At 38.6% G+C, this 13,078-nt stretch overlaps 1 protein-coding gene across 1 annotated transcript; it reads right to left on the bottom strand.

Annotated features, from left to right (window-relative positions):
* Positions 1–1,482: 1,482 nt before the first annotated feature.
* Positions 1,483–10,324, bottom strand: dusp7 (dual specificity phosphatase 7). Its single transcript, XM_065273049.2, has 3 exons — positions 9,533–10,324; positions 8,044–8,472; positions 1,483–4,144 (listed from the first exon to the last, which is right to left on the bottom strand). Exons 1-3 carry the CDS (start codon positions 9,921–9,923, stop codon positions 3,837–3,839), a joined length of 1,128 nt encoding a protein of 375 aa, XP_065129121.1. The 5' UTR covers positions 9,924–10,324; the 3' UTR covers positions 1,483–3,836.
* Between the last annotated feature and the right edge of the window lie 2,754 nt (positions 10,325–13,078).

The following is a 13,078-nucleotide window of genomic DNA, read 5'->3' on the forward strand; positions in this document are numbered from 1 at the left end:
AATCCATTGAATCTAATTAGACCATTAGCATCGCACTCAAAAAAAAACAAAGAGTTTCAATATTTTTCCTTTTTAAAACTTCACTATTCTGTAGTAACATCGTGTACTAAGATCAAACAAAAAAGTAAAAGTTGAAAATAGTCCCCTTGGTAACTTTCAATAGCAGAGGACTATTTTCAGGCACTGTGTAATATCATTGTGCCTCCTGCAGCCATGGTACGGTAGCAAAATCCTTGATTCCAGAATAAGAGTATAGTTTCTAGCCATATCGGCTTAAAAACATCACAACTTTTAATTTTCCATTGGTCTAAGTACACAATGTAGCTAAGAAGAGTCAAGTTTTAAATGGGAAAAATATCAAAACTCTTTGGTTATTTTTAAGCACAATGCTAATGGTCTCATCAGATTCAATGGATTGTGCTAAGCTATGCTAAAAGTGTTAGCGCCAGACCTGGAGATCAGCTGAATGGATTCCAAAACGGTAAAAATCTAATGTTTAACTCTAGGGGAGCTGGAAAATGAGCATATTTCAAAAAAAGTGGAATGTCCCTTTTAAAGGAAGGTGGTTTGGGGAAGAATGAGTGTTTTGATTTCAAACAGACTATGAGCATATTTTCAAAAAAAGTGGAGTGTAACTTTAATTTTGAGAGATCTTCTCTAATCTTTTACCTCCCCTCTCCTCTGTCAGCACATCCTCGTCTGGGGTCATCTTATCAGATATAATGCATTAACAAATCCTGTATAATGTCTTAATAGTTGAACAGGGCATTGATCATAAAATTATACAATGGAGACTGAATATAGACTGATGCAAAGGGAGTCCTTTTTTCTTACCTAACAGTATACCTAGGATTTATAGTGCTCCTAGATAAGAACAACATTTTTTAGAAATGTAATTATCATAAAAGTAATTATTGCAAAATCCAAAACACTATTATTTATACATATTTAATATAAATAAAGAAATACATATTACTTTTTCATCCAACCTAAAAACAGGATTAAAATATTTTCCATCTACATTTACTATACGACTATGTTTGAAGACCTGAAGATCAAAGGGGTCTCTGATCTTGAAATATGAGTAAAATCTTCACTCATTCTCAAATAGAAACATACTGTAGCACATGGGTTAGAAAGAGGAAGCCGAGCAGCGATAGTTTAAGCAATCGGATGTGGTGCCATCACATGCTTCAGAAACCATCTGTATCTGAAATTAACCACAAGGCAACAGGAAACCACTTCAGTGTGGGTGGGGGAGGAAGTCTCACCTCATGTTACAAAAAACACCCCCTGAAGGACAGTTTCCATACAACTACCCTGAGATCCACACAAGATGATCAGAACTGAAATCAAAGAACATATTAATGCAAACCATTTTTGTCATATTTTTTGTGGTGTTATAGGAAGAGATGGGGAGATGTATACTGTGTGAAACAAGGACACCAAAAAAACTGGAATGAATAGCCACAGCAGACTAGATAACCAAAAAATAATTCAATATTTATTTGCAGTACAAAGTCTTGTATTGGTTTTCATATACTATACAATACATAGGGACAATTTTATATCCTTCATAAACCAGAAAATTTAACTGCCCGGTTACCAAGCCCAGTATTATACACATATATAGATTGTATCTTTAAAAAAAAATTGTATACAGCACATATAAAACAGCTCTTTGACATTTGAAGCTGTAACACGATGCCGTCGCATTGTCAAATAAAAATCCCTGAAAAATTCCTCAGTGAGGTAAGATATACATTTCCTTATTCACTCATCTCTAAATGTCTCATTCTTGCTCCGTATTATCACGTCACTGCCTTTTACTGTCATGGAGCTACAAGAAATATCCACAGAAAACCTTGTTCCTGTGTTCTGGCAATATACAAACAGAGAACATTTTTTCTCTTTCCCATTGTTATGGACACAAACATTCCTCCATGTAAAGCAGCTTGAAATCAAGATTTACATTTAAATTAAAAGCAGCCCTGAAATGAAGTACATTTCAATCCTAGGGTGTACGAGTCGAACATCGCGTGTCCCGTTTGAGACTGTATGGCGAGTCGTTTCGAGCACAAGAAACAGTCATCCAAGATGATATGTTAATGAGATGACTGTTGCATATCTGCACATAATATATGTTCAGATACACAAAAAGGCCACAGGAGTCAGCATATAGCACATTATTACGGAATTCCGTGGAGTAAATCGAATCCAATGAAATGCGACCGGACAGATCGTAACCGAACGAATATGTGATGCCAAGCCCTGTACTTTGGACACCCCAGGATAAAAGCTACTTCGGTTTCAAAGCGAACGAACGAAGCGTTATTTCTGTGGAATTCTAGTAGAAAAAGTCGGAGTCAAAAACCCGAGGCCATCTTCTAGAAAATACTGCAAAGTGTTGTTGAGTATATTGCAGAGTAACAAATACAACTTTGACTGACCCGTTAGAGACCGTTAGTCGTCTATTATTACTACACATCATTTTCTTTAAAAATGAACAAAATGCCGTTTAATACAATGATTTCTAAATCGAGATACAAACCGTATTGAACAGTCAAGAGTAGGAAAGAATTAAAAAGGTTATATAAGGCCAGCTTAAAGCAACCCTGTTAACTCAAGCACTCGCTCGCTCGGGTCCGTTCGCTCGTTTCCATGGAAACGCCCTCGCTACACACTGTTCGCCGCCCTGATGGCACCAAGTGGCGCGCACGTAGGCGGCGATAGTAGTTAAAAAAACAGTTCTCGACATTCGATGCTCACGAGAGGAACACATGCCCAAATACGTATAGTGACTAGATATACTCTTATTTTGAAATTAATACAATATATATTCATACTGTAATGGGAAACATCAAGGCCAGAAGGTGAACGAACCCTAACAAACACTTTTAAACGAGGAAGTCGGGACTCCTAGCTAGGACTGAATCTGTCGTTTACAGTTAAGGAACAATGAGCTTTGAGTAAGTGCGTTGTGTTCCTCGCCACCACGCAGCTGCATGGCCTCGTCGCAGCCTAGAACTGGCAGCTCCGAGGGATCTCTGAATGTCTCTTTATGTGTGTTGGAGTACCGGTTTTAAGTGCCAAGAAGTGAAAGGCTTCACCACTGTGCAAAACGCATTAGGTCATTGCAAATGTAGGAAAAAAACAGAGATTCCTATGGAGAGGGGAGGGGTCACAATGTTTGTTTTTGTTGGCTACGACCTAGAATTCGGCTCCGTCGCCAACACTGCTCAACTCCAAAGGCACAACTTTGGAGAACGTTCGACACACATGTGTTTGCCAACATTGTGAGGAAATAAAAAAATATATAGAAACAGACAGACTGTATGTATTGAGAATGTATTGTGCACCTTTTCAATGGTGTTTTGTCTCTGCTTTCAGAAAATAAAATAATAATCCAAGATTTTCTCCAATTTCAAAAAAAAAACAAAAATCCCAGTTGGTACGTTATTGGCACCCTTCAAGACAGGAGGTTGAGGGCTTCATTGCCGCAAGACAGCAGTTCTGCTTCCCTCTCTTTGTATCAAGCGCTGTGCAAAAGTCTCTTGATTCGTCTTTCATCAAACCAAGACAAAAATAGAACAGTCAGTTCCATAAAGGCAAGAAAAGCTGCATTAAAATCCACCAAAATAGCTGCAGGGCTTCAAAGGGTTCGCCTTCAAGAGTGGCACCCTCGTGAAAAGCAATACCACGTGTGTAACCACCCTCCATCCCACCCTTCGCCATTGCCACTGGCCTGCTCCTCCAGGTCAAAAAATCCCCTGGGAGATGATGGGTGATAAACATTCAAAGGGTGGTGGCTCCCACCCAGCTTCCTCTGCTGGCCTTCATGTGGACTCCAGCGTATCGAGCTGGAACATGTTGTGATTGGTTGGCGTAGTGAAGAAGAGCTGGTCGTTGGGCGTGCGGTTGTCGCAGGGGCTGTTGAGCCCTAGCGTCCTCTCGAAGTCCAAAAGTTGGCCCATGAAATTGAAGTTGGGCGAGATGTTGGATTTCTTGCGCTTGACAAAGTCATAAGCGTCGTTCAACGACAGGTTGAGCTTCTGCATCAGGTACGCCACCGTGACGGTGACCGAGCGGCTGATTCCTGCCAGGCAGTGCACCAAGATGCCACACTTTTTGGAACGAGCTTCATCTGAGGAATAGAAGAAGAAATATAAAAACTGTATTATGCTACACCAACTTATCCACATTTTACACTTGAAACGAAACCAACGTGACGTATGGTTTAGTACCATAAAAACATGCATTTACCACCATGATAAAGATGGATAGGTAAAATTGTCTAGAAGCTTATCTAGATTTTTGTCTTTCTTCTTTAGCATCTCTGAATGTATTCATTTCATCAAAAAGTACGTTCACACCAGATGCAAATGGGATTTACATGTTAAGTCAATGCAAAGACGTGATATACATCCTGCAGCGTGATTCGTGTGAATGACCAATCGGGAGCTTGGTCTCGTTGTGACATGATTACGATGTAGCAAGCCGAGGCAGAAATACGAATCTTTGTTGCTGTATGTGGAAACCCAGAGCTGTACGACACATACTTTAAGAAACAAGAATAAAAAGGCTCTTGCTTGCGAGTTAAATCAAAATGTTCAAATAGTTCGATTTATTAGTTTCATTAACATCTGGTGTAAACGCACAGTAACAGCTGTCTGTCATCATGCTAAAACTCTCATTGACAAATCCAAGGGCATTTAGCTGCACAATGTACAAATGCAGATGAAGGTTTTCAAATGTTGTGCTGGGGTCCTTCTGTATTTGTGAGCAGTCCACACATGTTGGGACTATGTAATTTAAATAAGTACACAATAAGTAGTTTCTGCACATTTTTACTCTGTAAAAACTTCAATTATAAAATAAAGCGACCACTTATGTTACGAAACAACCTACTGGTGTGAACTAAAGCCTTTTTCAATACGGTAATGTGAACTGCATTCATTCCTTTCTATTTATTCATTGACTTTAAACAAGGCTCTTCAAAGTGAAGCACTGCAGGTCGGTTTAAAGATACTGTTCAGTGGATTCACAAGCAACGTAATCTTACGCTGAATAACAACACAGCTCTTATGAAACCCTACGTCAAGTGAGAAATACCCTCTTTAAACGGCCTTACTTCGCCTGATCCGCGAATTTGAAAGATCAGCGGCATGCATTATTTACAGATAAAGTGCATCTGGTTCTGTGGTGCATGACGTACTACAGAGCCATTAGTGCCAGGCAAGCCAAAGTAAAGTGGCTGTTTCCTTCTCTCCTCCTGTGATGGATGATGAACAACACTTTCAGCCCAACTGAACCCTTGAACAATGAGGTCACTTCCCCAGAATCACTATCTCCAACAGCGAGCCTCTTATCTTCTGCGTGCAAAGCGAAAGGTTGGTTTTCTAAGCGACATAAAACCATAAAAAATTATAACGAGGCGACTGGCAATGACATGCCACTGACCTCAATAGACTCTAAAAAGGAAGTGTCTTTCTTTCACTCCAGGATCTTTATTAAAAAGCAAGATTTGCATGAACGGTCACATGAAACGTCTCTGTATGTTTACGTAGCAAAAGCGAAACCGTTCGCAGACTGAACGACGTCCAGCCACATAACAGGATGTTTTGATCGAGTTTGGCGTTCACCACTTTGCCCTTCCGTTGTATAAAAGTCACGTATCTTTTAAAAACTCATAACCTGACCACAGAAAGATTTTTATTATAACATATGAATGAACAGATGTTCCAAAAAACAAAATGCTCTGTCATTGAGGAAAAAATAACATCATAATCACAAAAGGAGATTTCTGAAGGCCCTTTACGCATCTCTGTTTGATGAATGTGAGCCTGAATGAGATCTGAGAGGTAAAGGATTTCTATGCATAACACAAAGCTATCATACGACTTCAGATGAAATTGTATGGATTACTTTAATGATGTTTTTATTGTGTTTCTGCTCTTTTTAAAACATGAAAGACATGATGAGCTGTTGTTGTATGGAAAAGAGTTGCATGCAGATTCTACGAAAATTCACCTTTTGTGTTTGGTTAATAAAACATAATATCCGGAAATGATATGAGGGCGAGTAGCTAACGACTTGAATTTTGTATTTCTTTAATAGCAATGTTGAACCCATTTATAATCCTACACAGTATGAATGAACCAGAACGACAGAATGAAATGTACACCACAAGCTCGTAAAAACCAAGAATGAATTAACAACTCAAACCAGAACAACAGGTTCTAGTCACAGATAACATGCAATACACCAAAACTTCAAGATTGGAAATCCATCTCTGTTTCAAATACCTGTAAAGCTCTACATGGTATTTAAAATCAAAGTTCAAGGAGTGCCAGCAAATTCGAAAGCTTGTTTCCTTTCACTTTGGTTACCAAAAGCTAACATGTGAATAACTCGAAAGCAGGATGAAGCCTACATCTACTATCCTGACCTTTAAAACATCATAATTTTGCTCAACAGATGAATTCTGGGAAAAACAGGCTGAGCTTTGTCAAAAGACAAAAACACCACGTCATCTTCACAAACTGATGCCTGTCTTTTAATACATCAAGATAAGATAAGTTTGTTTTAAAACAGCAAACATCCTTAAATTGTCCTTTAAAAAGCGGATACCACCAACCCTCAATTTTGATTGGTCGAGTCATATTAACTGCTAAATTGCCTGACATCCATAAAATGATCAATAAAAAAAACCTAAAGATGGTCTCTGAGATTAACTCTAAACTTTAAAGCGCTTAATACAACTGTAATCCAAAAATGGATTACAGGCATTAACAATATCTACATAACTGAAAATAGCCTTTATCATGCAAATATAACCTCATACAGGATGTTTTTAGGAAATGACTTTAAAATGTGTCAACCAAGGTCTGCCACAGCCAGAAAATGTGGCGGTACCTGAAATACACTCGCACAACCCAAACAAAAAATACAAAGAGAAAGCAAAACCAATAACGGGCTTATTCTTTTGAATAAAACAATTCTAGTCAATTAAACAAGCGAATAACAGATTACAGAACTTTTAAACTACTTTCACAAAATCAAAACAAACAGTGAAATAAATGGTTTTGTTAGTATATGCTAACAAAAGTGGGCTTTATTGATTCACACTTAAATGGTTCAGTTCACCATTAACAATGCAGCTCTGTGATCCATGACCTAGATTGATCACTTCTGTACTAAACTTAGGAAATCAATTAGATCTACTTCCGGTTTAACTTTTCTAGTCATTTTGTGCTGTTGTTATACATCACTCAGGCAAATCTTCTTTTGACTGGATAGTTTATATCTTTTTAAGTCATGTTCACAAATAAACAATTGTCAGTCAGTAACTAAGTTTACAGTATTGTTTTTTTTTATTTAAATCTCAGAATAACAAAATGCTTTTCAGCCCTGTGCATTAACTTGTGCCGCATTTTAAAAAAAAAGAACAAACTTTTTAGAAATCAAGACCACAAAGACTTTTGTGCTTAAAGAGTTCAAGTAGACTGTTGAACACAGAACAATGTGTGTATACAAACTGTATATCATCTCCTTTATATCCTAAACTTATATAGAGTCTCAAAACCTAATACGGTATAGACGAAGGTATAGACGGTTCAGCAGTAACAACATAAACAAACAGCTTTCGTGGAACAAACATAACTTCCGGTAAACTTTTACAAAGAATCAAAAACAACTGAGTAATTTTAGAGTAGTTTATTTCTGATAACAAGCCAAATAAATAATAAGTAGAATACCTTTATTTTAATTATAGCTAAAGCGTATCACATTGAGCTAACATTACAGTGTACTATAATGTATACAATGTTAACTACAGATCGTTTGCCAAATTTCCCTCACATAGCAGTGATCCATTATTGCCCTCTCCCCTCGTCTTTAGGAAACAAAAGACGAGGTATTTGTTCAAGAGTTCAGATTAGCCGCCAGACCATTAAACAAACAGAAACCGGAAGTTAAGTTTTGTCCAGACATCTAACCGCAACAACATATTAGAATTACACTTACAAGAGGTCAGCTACTTACCTATGAAAGAAATGGCTTCTGGGAAAAACTGAGAGAGATTTTGGCTCCAGTGATCAGAGATGGGAATTTGCTTGTACTTGAATTCCCCGTCGTGTTCAAACATGTTGGGCAGGTTGGGAGTTACGTTCAGGATGTACTTGATGTTGTACTTGCCCAGAACGTCCAAGTTGGCGGAGTCTTTGGCACAGCCCAGAAAAAGGTATGGTAAAATTTGGACTGGGAACGCTGGTTGATTACTGGGTAAAGGGCTGCCCTCTGACTCTGTTGCGCTACCTGGTTCCCGGTCCGACTCTCCGTCAGAACAATCCGAACTGATCCGTAAACCTCCGAGGCCCAAGACGGATGCGGGTGGAGAGCTGCTCGGACACGAGCTGTCCAAGTTAGTCTCGCAGTGCTCTGGGTATTCGGTTTGAAACTTGTTAAATCCTCCTAGAACAAGCCAGAAAGCACATTATTATTAGTAGCAGTACTAGTAAGTAAAATGGGGCAACACTAATATTAATTTATTAATGACAGTAAAACATATTAATGTATTAAACAGTTCATACTGACCACTGGTTACCTTGGATTCAACTAGTTGAAGATTGACATTAAACATGAATATGTACAGATAAATGTTAAGCATCAAAGTCTTTTAGGTTTTATTAGAGTAGTGTTTGAGTGTTGAATGTTGGTCACGTCTTGTTGCTGTACTGCGTTCATGAAAGCTCGTGAGTTTAACTCACTCGCCTTATTTTGTGAATGGTGGCGATGCAGAGAATTACACAACCACAAACCATATCACAGCTAAACGACAAAACGCCACACATATGCTCGTATTTACATTAAACGTCGAATAAAATCCATAAATGTGTGAAAAGGCGTCAAACTGCGTCGTATTTCAGTCCTTTGGCAGTTCATTCATGAATCGCTTACTTGAGCTCTGAAAGACAACATGGCGGAGCCATTTTAGGAAATTAATTGAAAACATCTTTTCTTCCAAAGACTCTTTTTAAAAGTTTGCCTTCAAAATACGTCGCTAAGAAAGAAATAAAATCTTGTATCAACCAATCGTGATTTGGGGGATCTAAACGTGTGTATACATTGTAATGAGTGTGACATTGAACCATTGCAAATAATGTAGGTCGAACATCTGAAGTTTGTTCAACTCGCACGAGCGATTCACTGTATTCGTGAAACAGTTTCTCTTTAGTAGACTAAATAAAGTCAATGTTTATCCTCAACATCTGTAAACGTGACAACTTGTACGTTTAAAACTTAAATGACGTTATTTCTTACTGACAGATGTGCACGAGTACAGTCAAATCCGCTACGAACGTAAATCCGTTTGAATAAAAACCCGTTTTCACGTAAACTTGGCGCTCAAGGACCGTACAAAGTTTTGAAAGGCAAATGGATTAAATCTGGCTTCAGGCTTCAGATGAACGTCTGGACGATATTTCCCTGACTAGTAACTTAATGCTTCTGTATTAAAATCCAGAATTTTTACCTTCCAAATAATAGGCTTTACATCCATCATCCCGCAGTTTCTGCATGAGCAGCCCCAGCACAGAGCCCGCGGCTCCGTTCTCCTGCCAGTCCGCGGTCGCCTCGTCGTACAGCACCACCGTGTCCGTCTTGCAGCGCTTCACGAACTTTTCCTTGTCCTCGTTATTGGGAAAGATCGATCGGATGGGCAGGTTACCTTTCTTCAGTCTCCGGAGCATAAGTCCCGGGATGGCCAGGTGGATGGCGGACTCGATATGCGAGGACTCGAAAAGTTCGTGCGACCTGCAGTCGAGGAGCAGCAGCGCGCCGCCGCCGCCAGCCTCCAGTTCATCCTGCAGCCATTCCGCACTTTTGCTCGACATCATCGCGCCGCTCCAAAGATTATTTTTCATGGGGGAGATAGGGCGAGAGGCGTCTGTGTGCGATAAAATGTAGGGGAGGGGGAACGAAAAATTAAGCGATGAAAAGTTTCCCGGTAGGCATATCCACACTCGCGGGTCTCCTGTTTCAGTGTGATGGCGCTGAGATTGCGTGCGCGCTCACCGACACATCGCGGGTCTCCTCCTGCGGTCTGCGGAAACAGGAGAGAGCGGGCTCGGCGTCCATATGAGATCGCGGGCAGGTGCGGGCGGGTCAAATGAGGATGGCAAAACGAATTAAATGTTCAGGGAATGTAGGGTGAATAGTGAAGCTCATGATAGCTCTGTGTCTGTTTGTCATTTTCGGATGGCAGTTTGACAGGCTGTAATAAAAGATACACGTCACAGGAGTGGGAGGAGTCTGCCGTGTAGCATTTAAAGGCGCAGTGCCTCTTATTTTTCCCTCTTAAAATAATGAATGATATGTGGAGAGCTGTTTGCTTATTAAATTTTTGTTACTAAATGGTGTTAAAAGGATACAGATTTATATAGTTCTTAGACAAAAAACATGCAAAGACCACCTTACATTACAGACCCATAAATAAAAATAGTACGTTATTTCTTTTTGTTTGTATCTGTTAGTTTTAAGGTTATTTATATACTCGTGTCCTACCAGGCTGATTCCATTTTATGATGTACCTACTTGGAATACATTTTTACAAAATCTGCAATTGCTATAAAAACCACCCTAAACAAAACGAAAGCAGATTGCATTTAAATTCATGAATGATATTGTACACACTTATACAAAATAGCCACCTAATAAAACATTTAGCCTTGCTGTGAGATTGGGTTGGTGCTACCTAAAGGTACACTGTAAAAAAAATTGTATCCGTGCTGCCTTTAAATTGTGTTGATTCAACTAAAAATATTAGTGAACTCAATTTTTTATTTGAATTAGCTCAAAATTTTAAGGCAGCACAAACACTAACTTTTATAAATTAAAACAACATTTTTTTTACAGTGTAGCGAGTACTGTCATTGTTTTCTTTGGTTGGTTAGATTTTATTTTGAAAAGAAAATAGAAATGTTTCCCTAAATATTTACTTGCTTCTTTATTTTAACCTCCATTTTATCATTTGAAATGTTTAAGGGGTAAAGGGGTACACCTCAATTACAGTCCTTTATCTTGAAAAATGTTTTAAAGCAGTACACCGAAAATAAATCAAATCAGTACCGGTCCTTTAATGATAACAGTTGTGTCTCACAACATAATTTCTATCAATGTTGATTATGAATGGATAACTTCCAGTAATCTTATTAAAAATTAAGTAAAAGATCTTACTACTGATGCTGTGTAAAACCTGATTTAAAAGTATGCTAATAGAGAAATGTGATCTATTTTTAATTCATAACATGAGAACAGGTTAGCCCAGAATAATGTAATCCTCCAGGAACGAGGCCAAAGTCTTATATGATTTGAAACTGAAAACTGATGAGATTCCTAACATTCCTATAAACAGAAACATCATATTACCTGTAACTCATCCTGAATGCTGACGATAAAGAATGCAGCTTTAGATTGGGGGCAAAAGAAGGCAACTTTTCATTTCAGTACAGATGCATGATGGGAGGAGTGAGATGCTTAGGCAAGACACAATGGCCTTTTATATTTCCAGATGAGTTGTAGTTACTGTCAGCTCTTGTGTGTCTCCATCCTCTCATCCCAAAGGCCTTTCCACAATAAATAGCACAAGCACCTTTTCACTGAAGGCTGTTGATTGTTTTAACAGCAGAAAGATTATATCTACTGACAGATACACTTGCTGAAATTTTATATCAATTACAAAATAACAGCAAAGGGATGACAAATGCTTTTTATTAAAGGGGTGTGTAATGCGCACAATTACATGGTTTTACTGACAAATTACAAACCCATATTACCCGAGACAGCTTGTCTTCCCAAAGTGCATTTTTTTCAGGTGATGATATGAGATAATAAAAATAATGTTTCACCAAGAAATTTGTCACATATTCTGAGTTATTACTATCACGCTCTATCCGCACTAGGTTTTGTATTTCTGTCTGTCACAGTGCCCAAACTCTAAATAGTGAAGGATGATGGGCAGGAAACCACACTTAGTTTTAATTTCCTGCTGGATTCGACTCCCAGCAAACTCTTCCAAAGTAAACATCACAAATACTGCCGAGTTAGATACAGCAGGCCAAACATACATTTCTACCTTGTCAATATAAAGATTTACTATGATTTAAAAGTGTCAGAGCTTAGAACGTGTCCAAATAGCTTGTCACGAATGAATCTGTCAAAATATATCTGCACAGATCAGATTTGTATCATTAAGAGACCAGCTACTGTTCAGATAAAGTATGCACAATATAAACAGGACAACAAAGTGATCTTTCAAATGACCATTAGATAGACATGGTTCAGTGAAGTCTAGTCTACGTGATACGCAGTATTGTTTATGCATGTATTTCAAATACATGTTGTTTCTTCTCCTTCTTCCTTTATTTCTTTATGCCATTCCAGCATCTATGGCTATATTCATGGCGAGAACCAGTTAATCCATACACAAGTTTTATTTAGACAAGTTGATCCATACACAGGTTGGGGGAGGGCCAATTTCTTCAATTCACCTAACTTTCATGTTTTCAGCCTGTGGGAGGAACCCGGAGTAAACCCACACTGACACAGGAAAGGCTCGAACCAGGAACGTTCTTGCTGTGAGGCGACAGTGCTACCCCAGATATTTTGTGCAGCCTTTGACACAATAGATCACACAATCTTACTTAATAGGCTAGAAAACTATGTTGGCATCAGTGGTCAAGCGCTAGCCTGGTTCAGATCGTATCTAACCAATCGCTATCACTTTGTTTATGTAAATGAGGAGGAGTCACATCACTCCCTGGTTAAATACGGCGTACCGCAGGGATCAGTTTTAGGTCCTATCCTGTTCTTGTTATATATGTTACCTCTGGGAGATATTATCAGGAATCATAACATACAGTTTCACTGCTACGCAGATAACACACAGCTTTACATCTCCTCACATCCTAGCGAAACACACAATTTTTCTAAGCTATCAGACTGCATCAGCGATATAAGTGACTGGATGGCACATAACTTTCTTATGCTAAACTCCAATAAGACAGAGATACTTATTATT

The sequence above is a fragment of the Paramisgurnus dabryanus genome, chromosome 14 (genome assembly GCF_030506205.2).
Source record: "Paramisgurnus dabryanus chromosome 14, PD_genome_1.1, whole genome shotgun sequence".
Taxonomy (NCBI): domain Eukaryota; kingdom Metazoa; phylum Chordata; class Actinopteri; order Cypriniformes; family Cobitidae; genus Paramisgurnus; species Paramisgurnus dabryanus.

Excerpts from the sequence above, each read along its gene's own strand:
- dusp7 (XM_065273049.2), bottom strand. The coding sequence starts at position 9,923 with ATGAAAAATAATCTTTGGAGCGGCGCGATGATGTCGAGCAAAAGTGCG. Across the intron at positions 8,473-9,532 it reads TAAAGCCTATTATTTGGAAG|GAGGATTTAACAAGTTTCAA; the intron begins GTAAAAATTCTG and ends GGCTTGTTCTAG. Across the intron at positions 4,145-8,043 it reads AGAAGCCATTTCTTTCATAG|ATGAAGCTCGTTCCAAAAAG; the intron begins GTAAGTAGCTGA and ends TCTATTCCTCAG.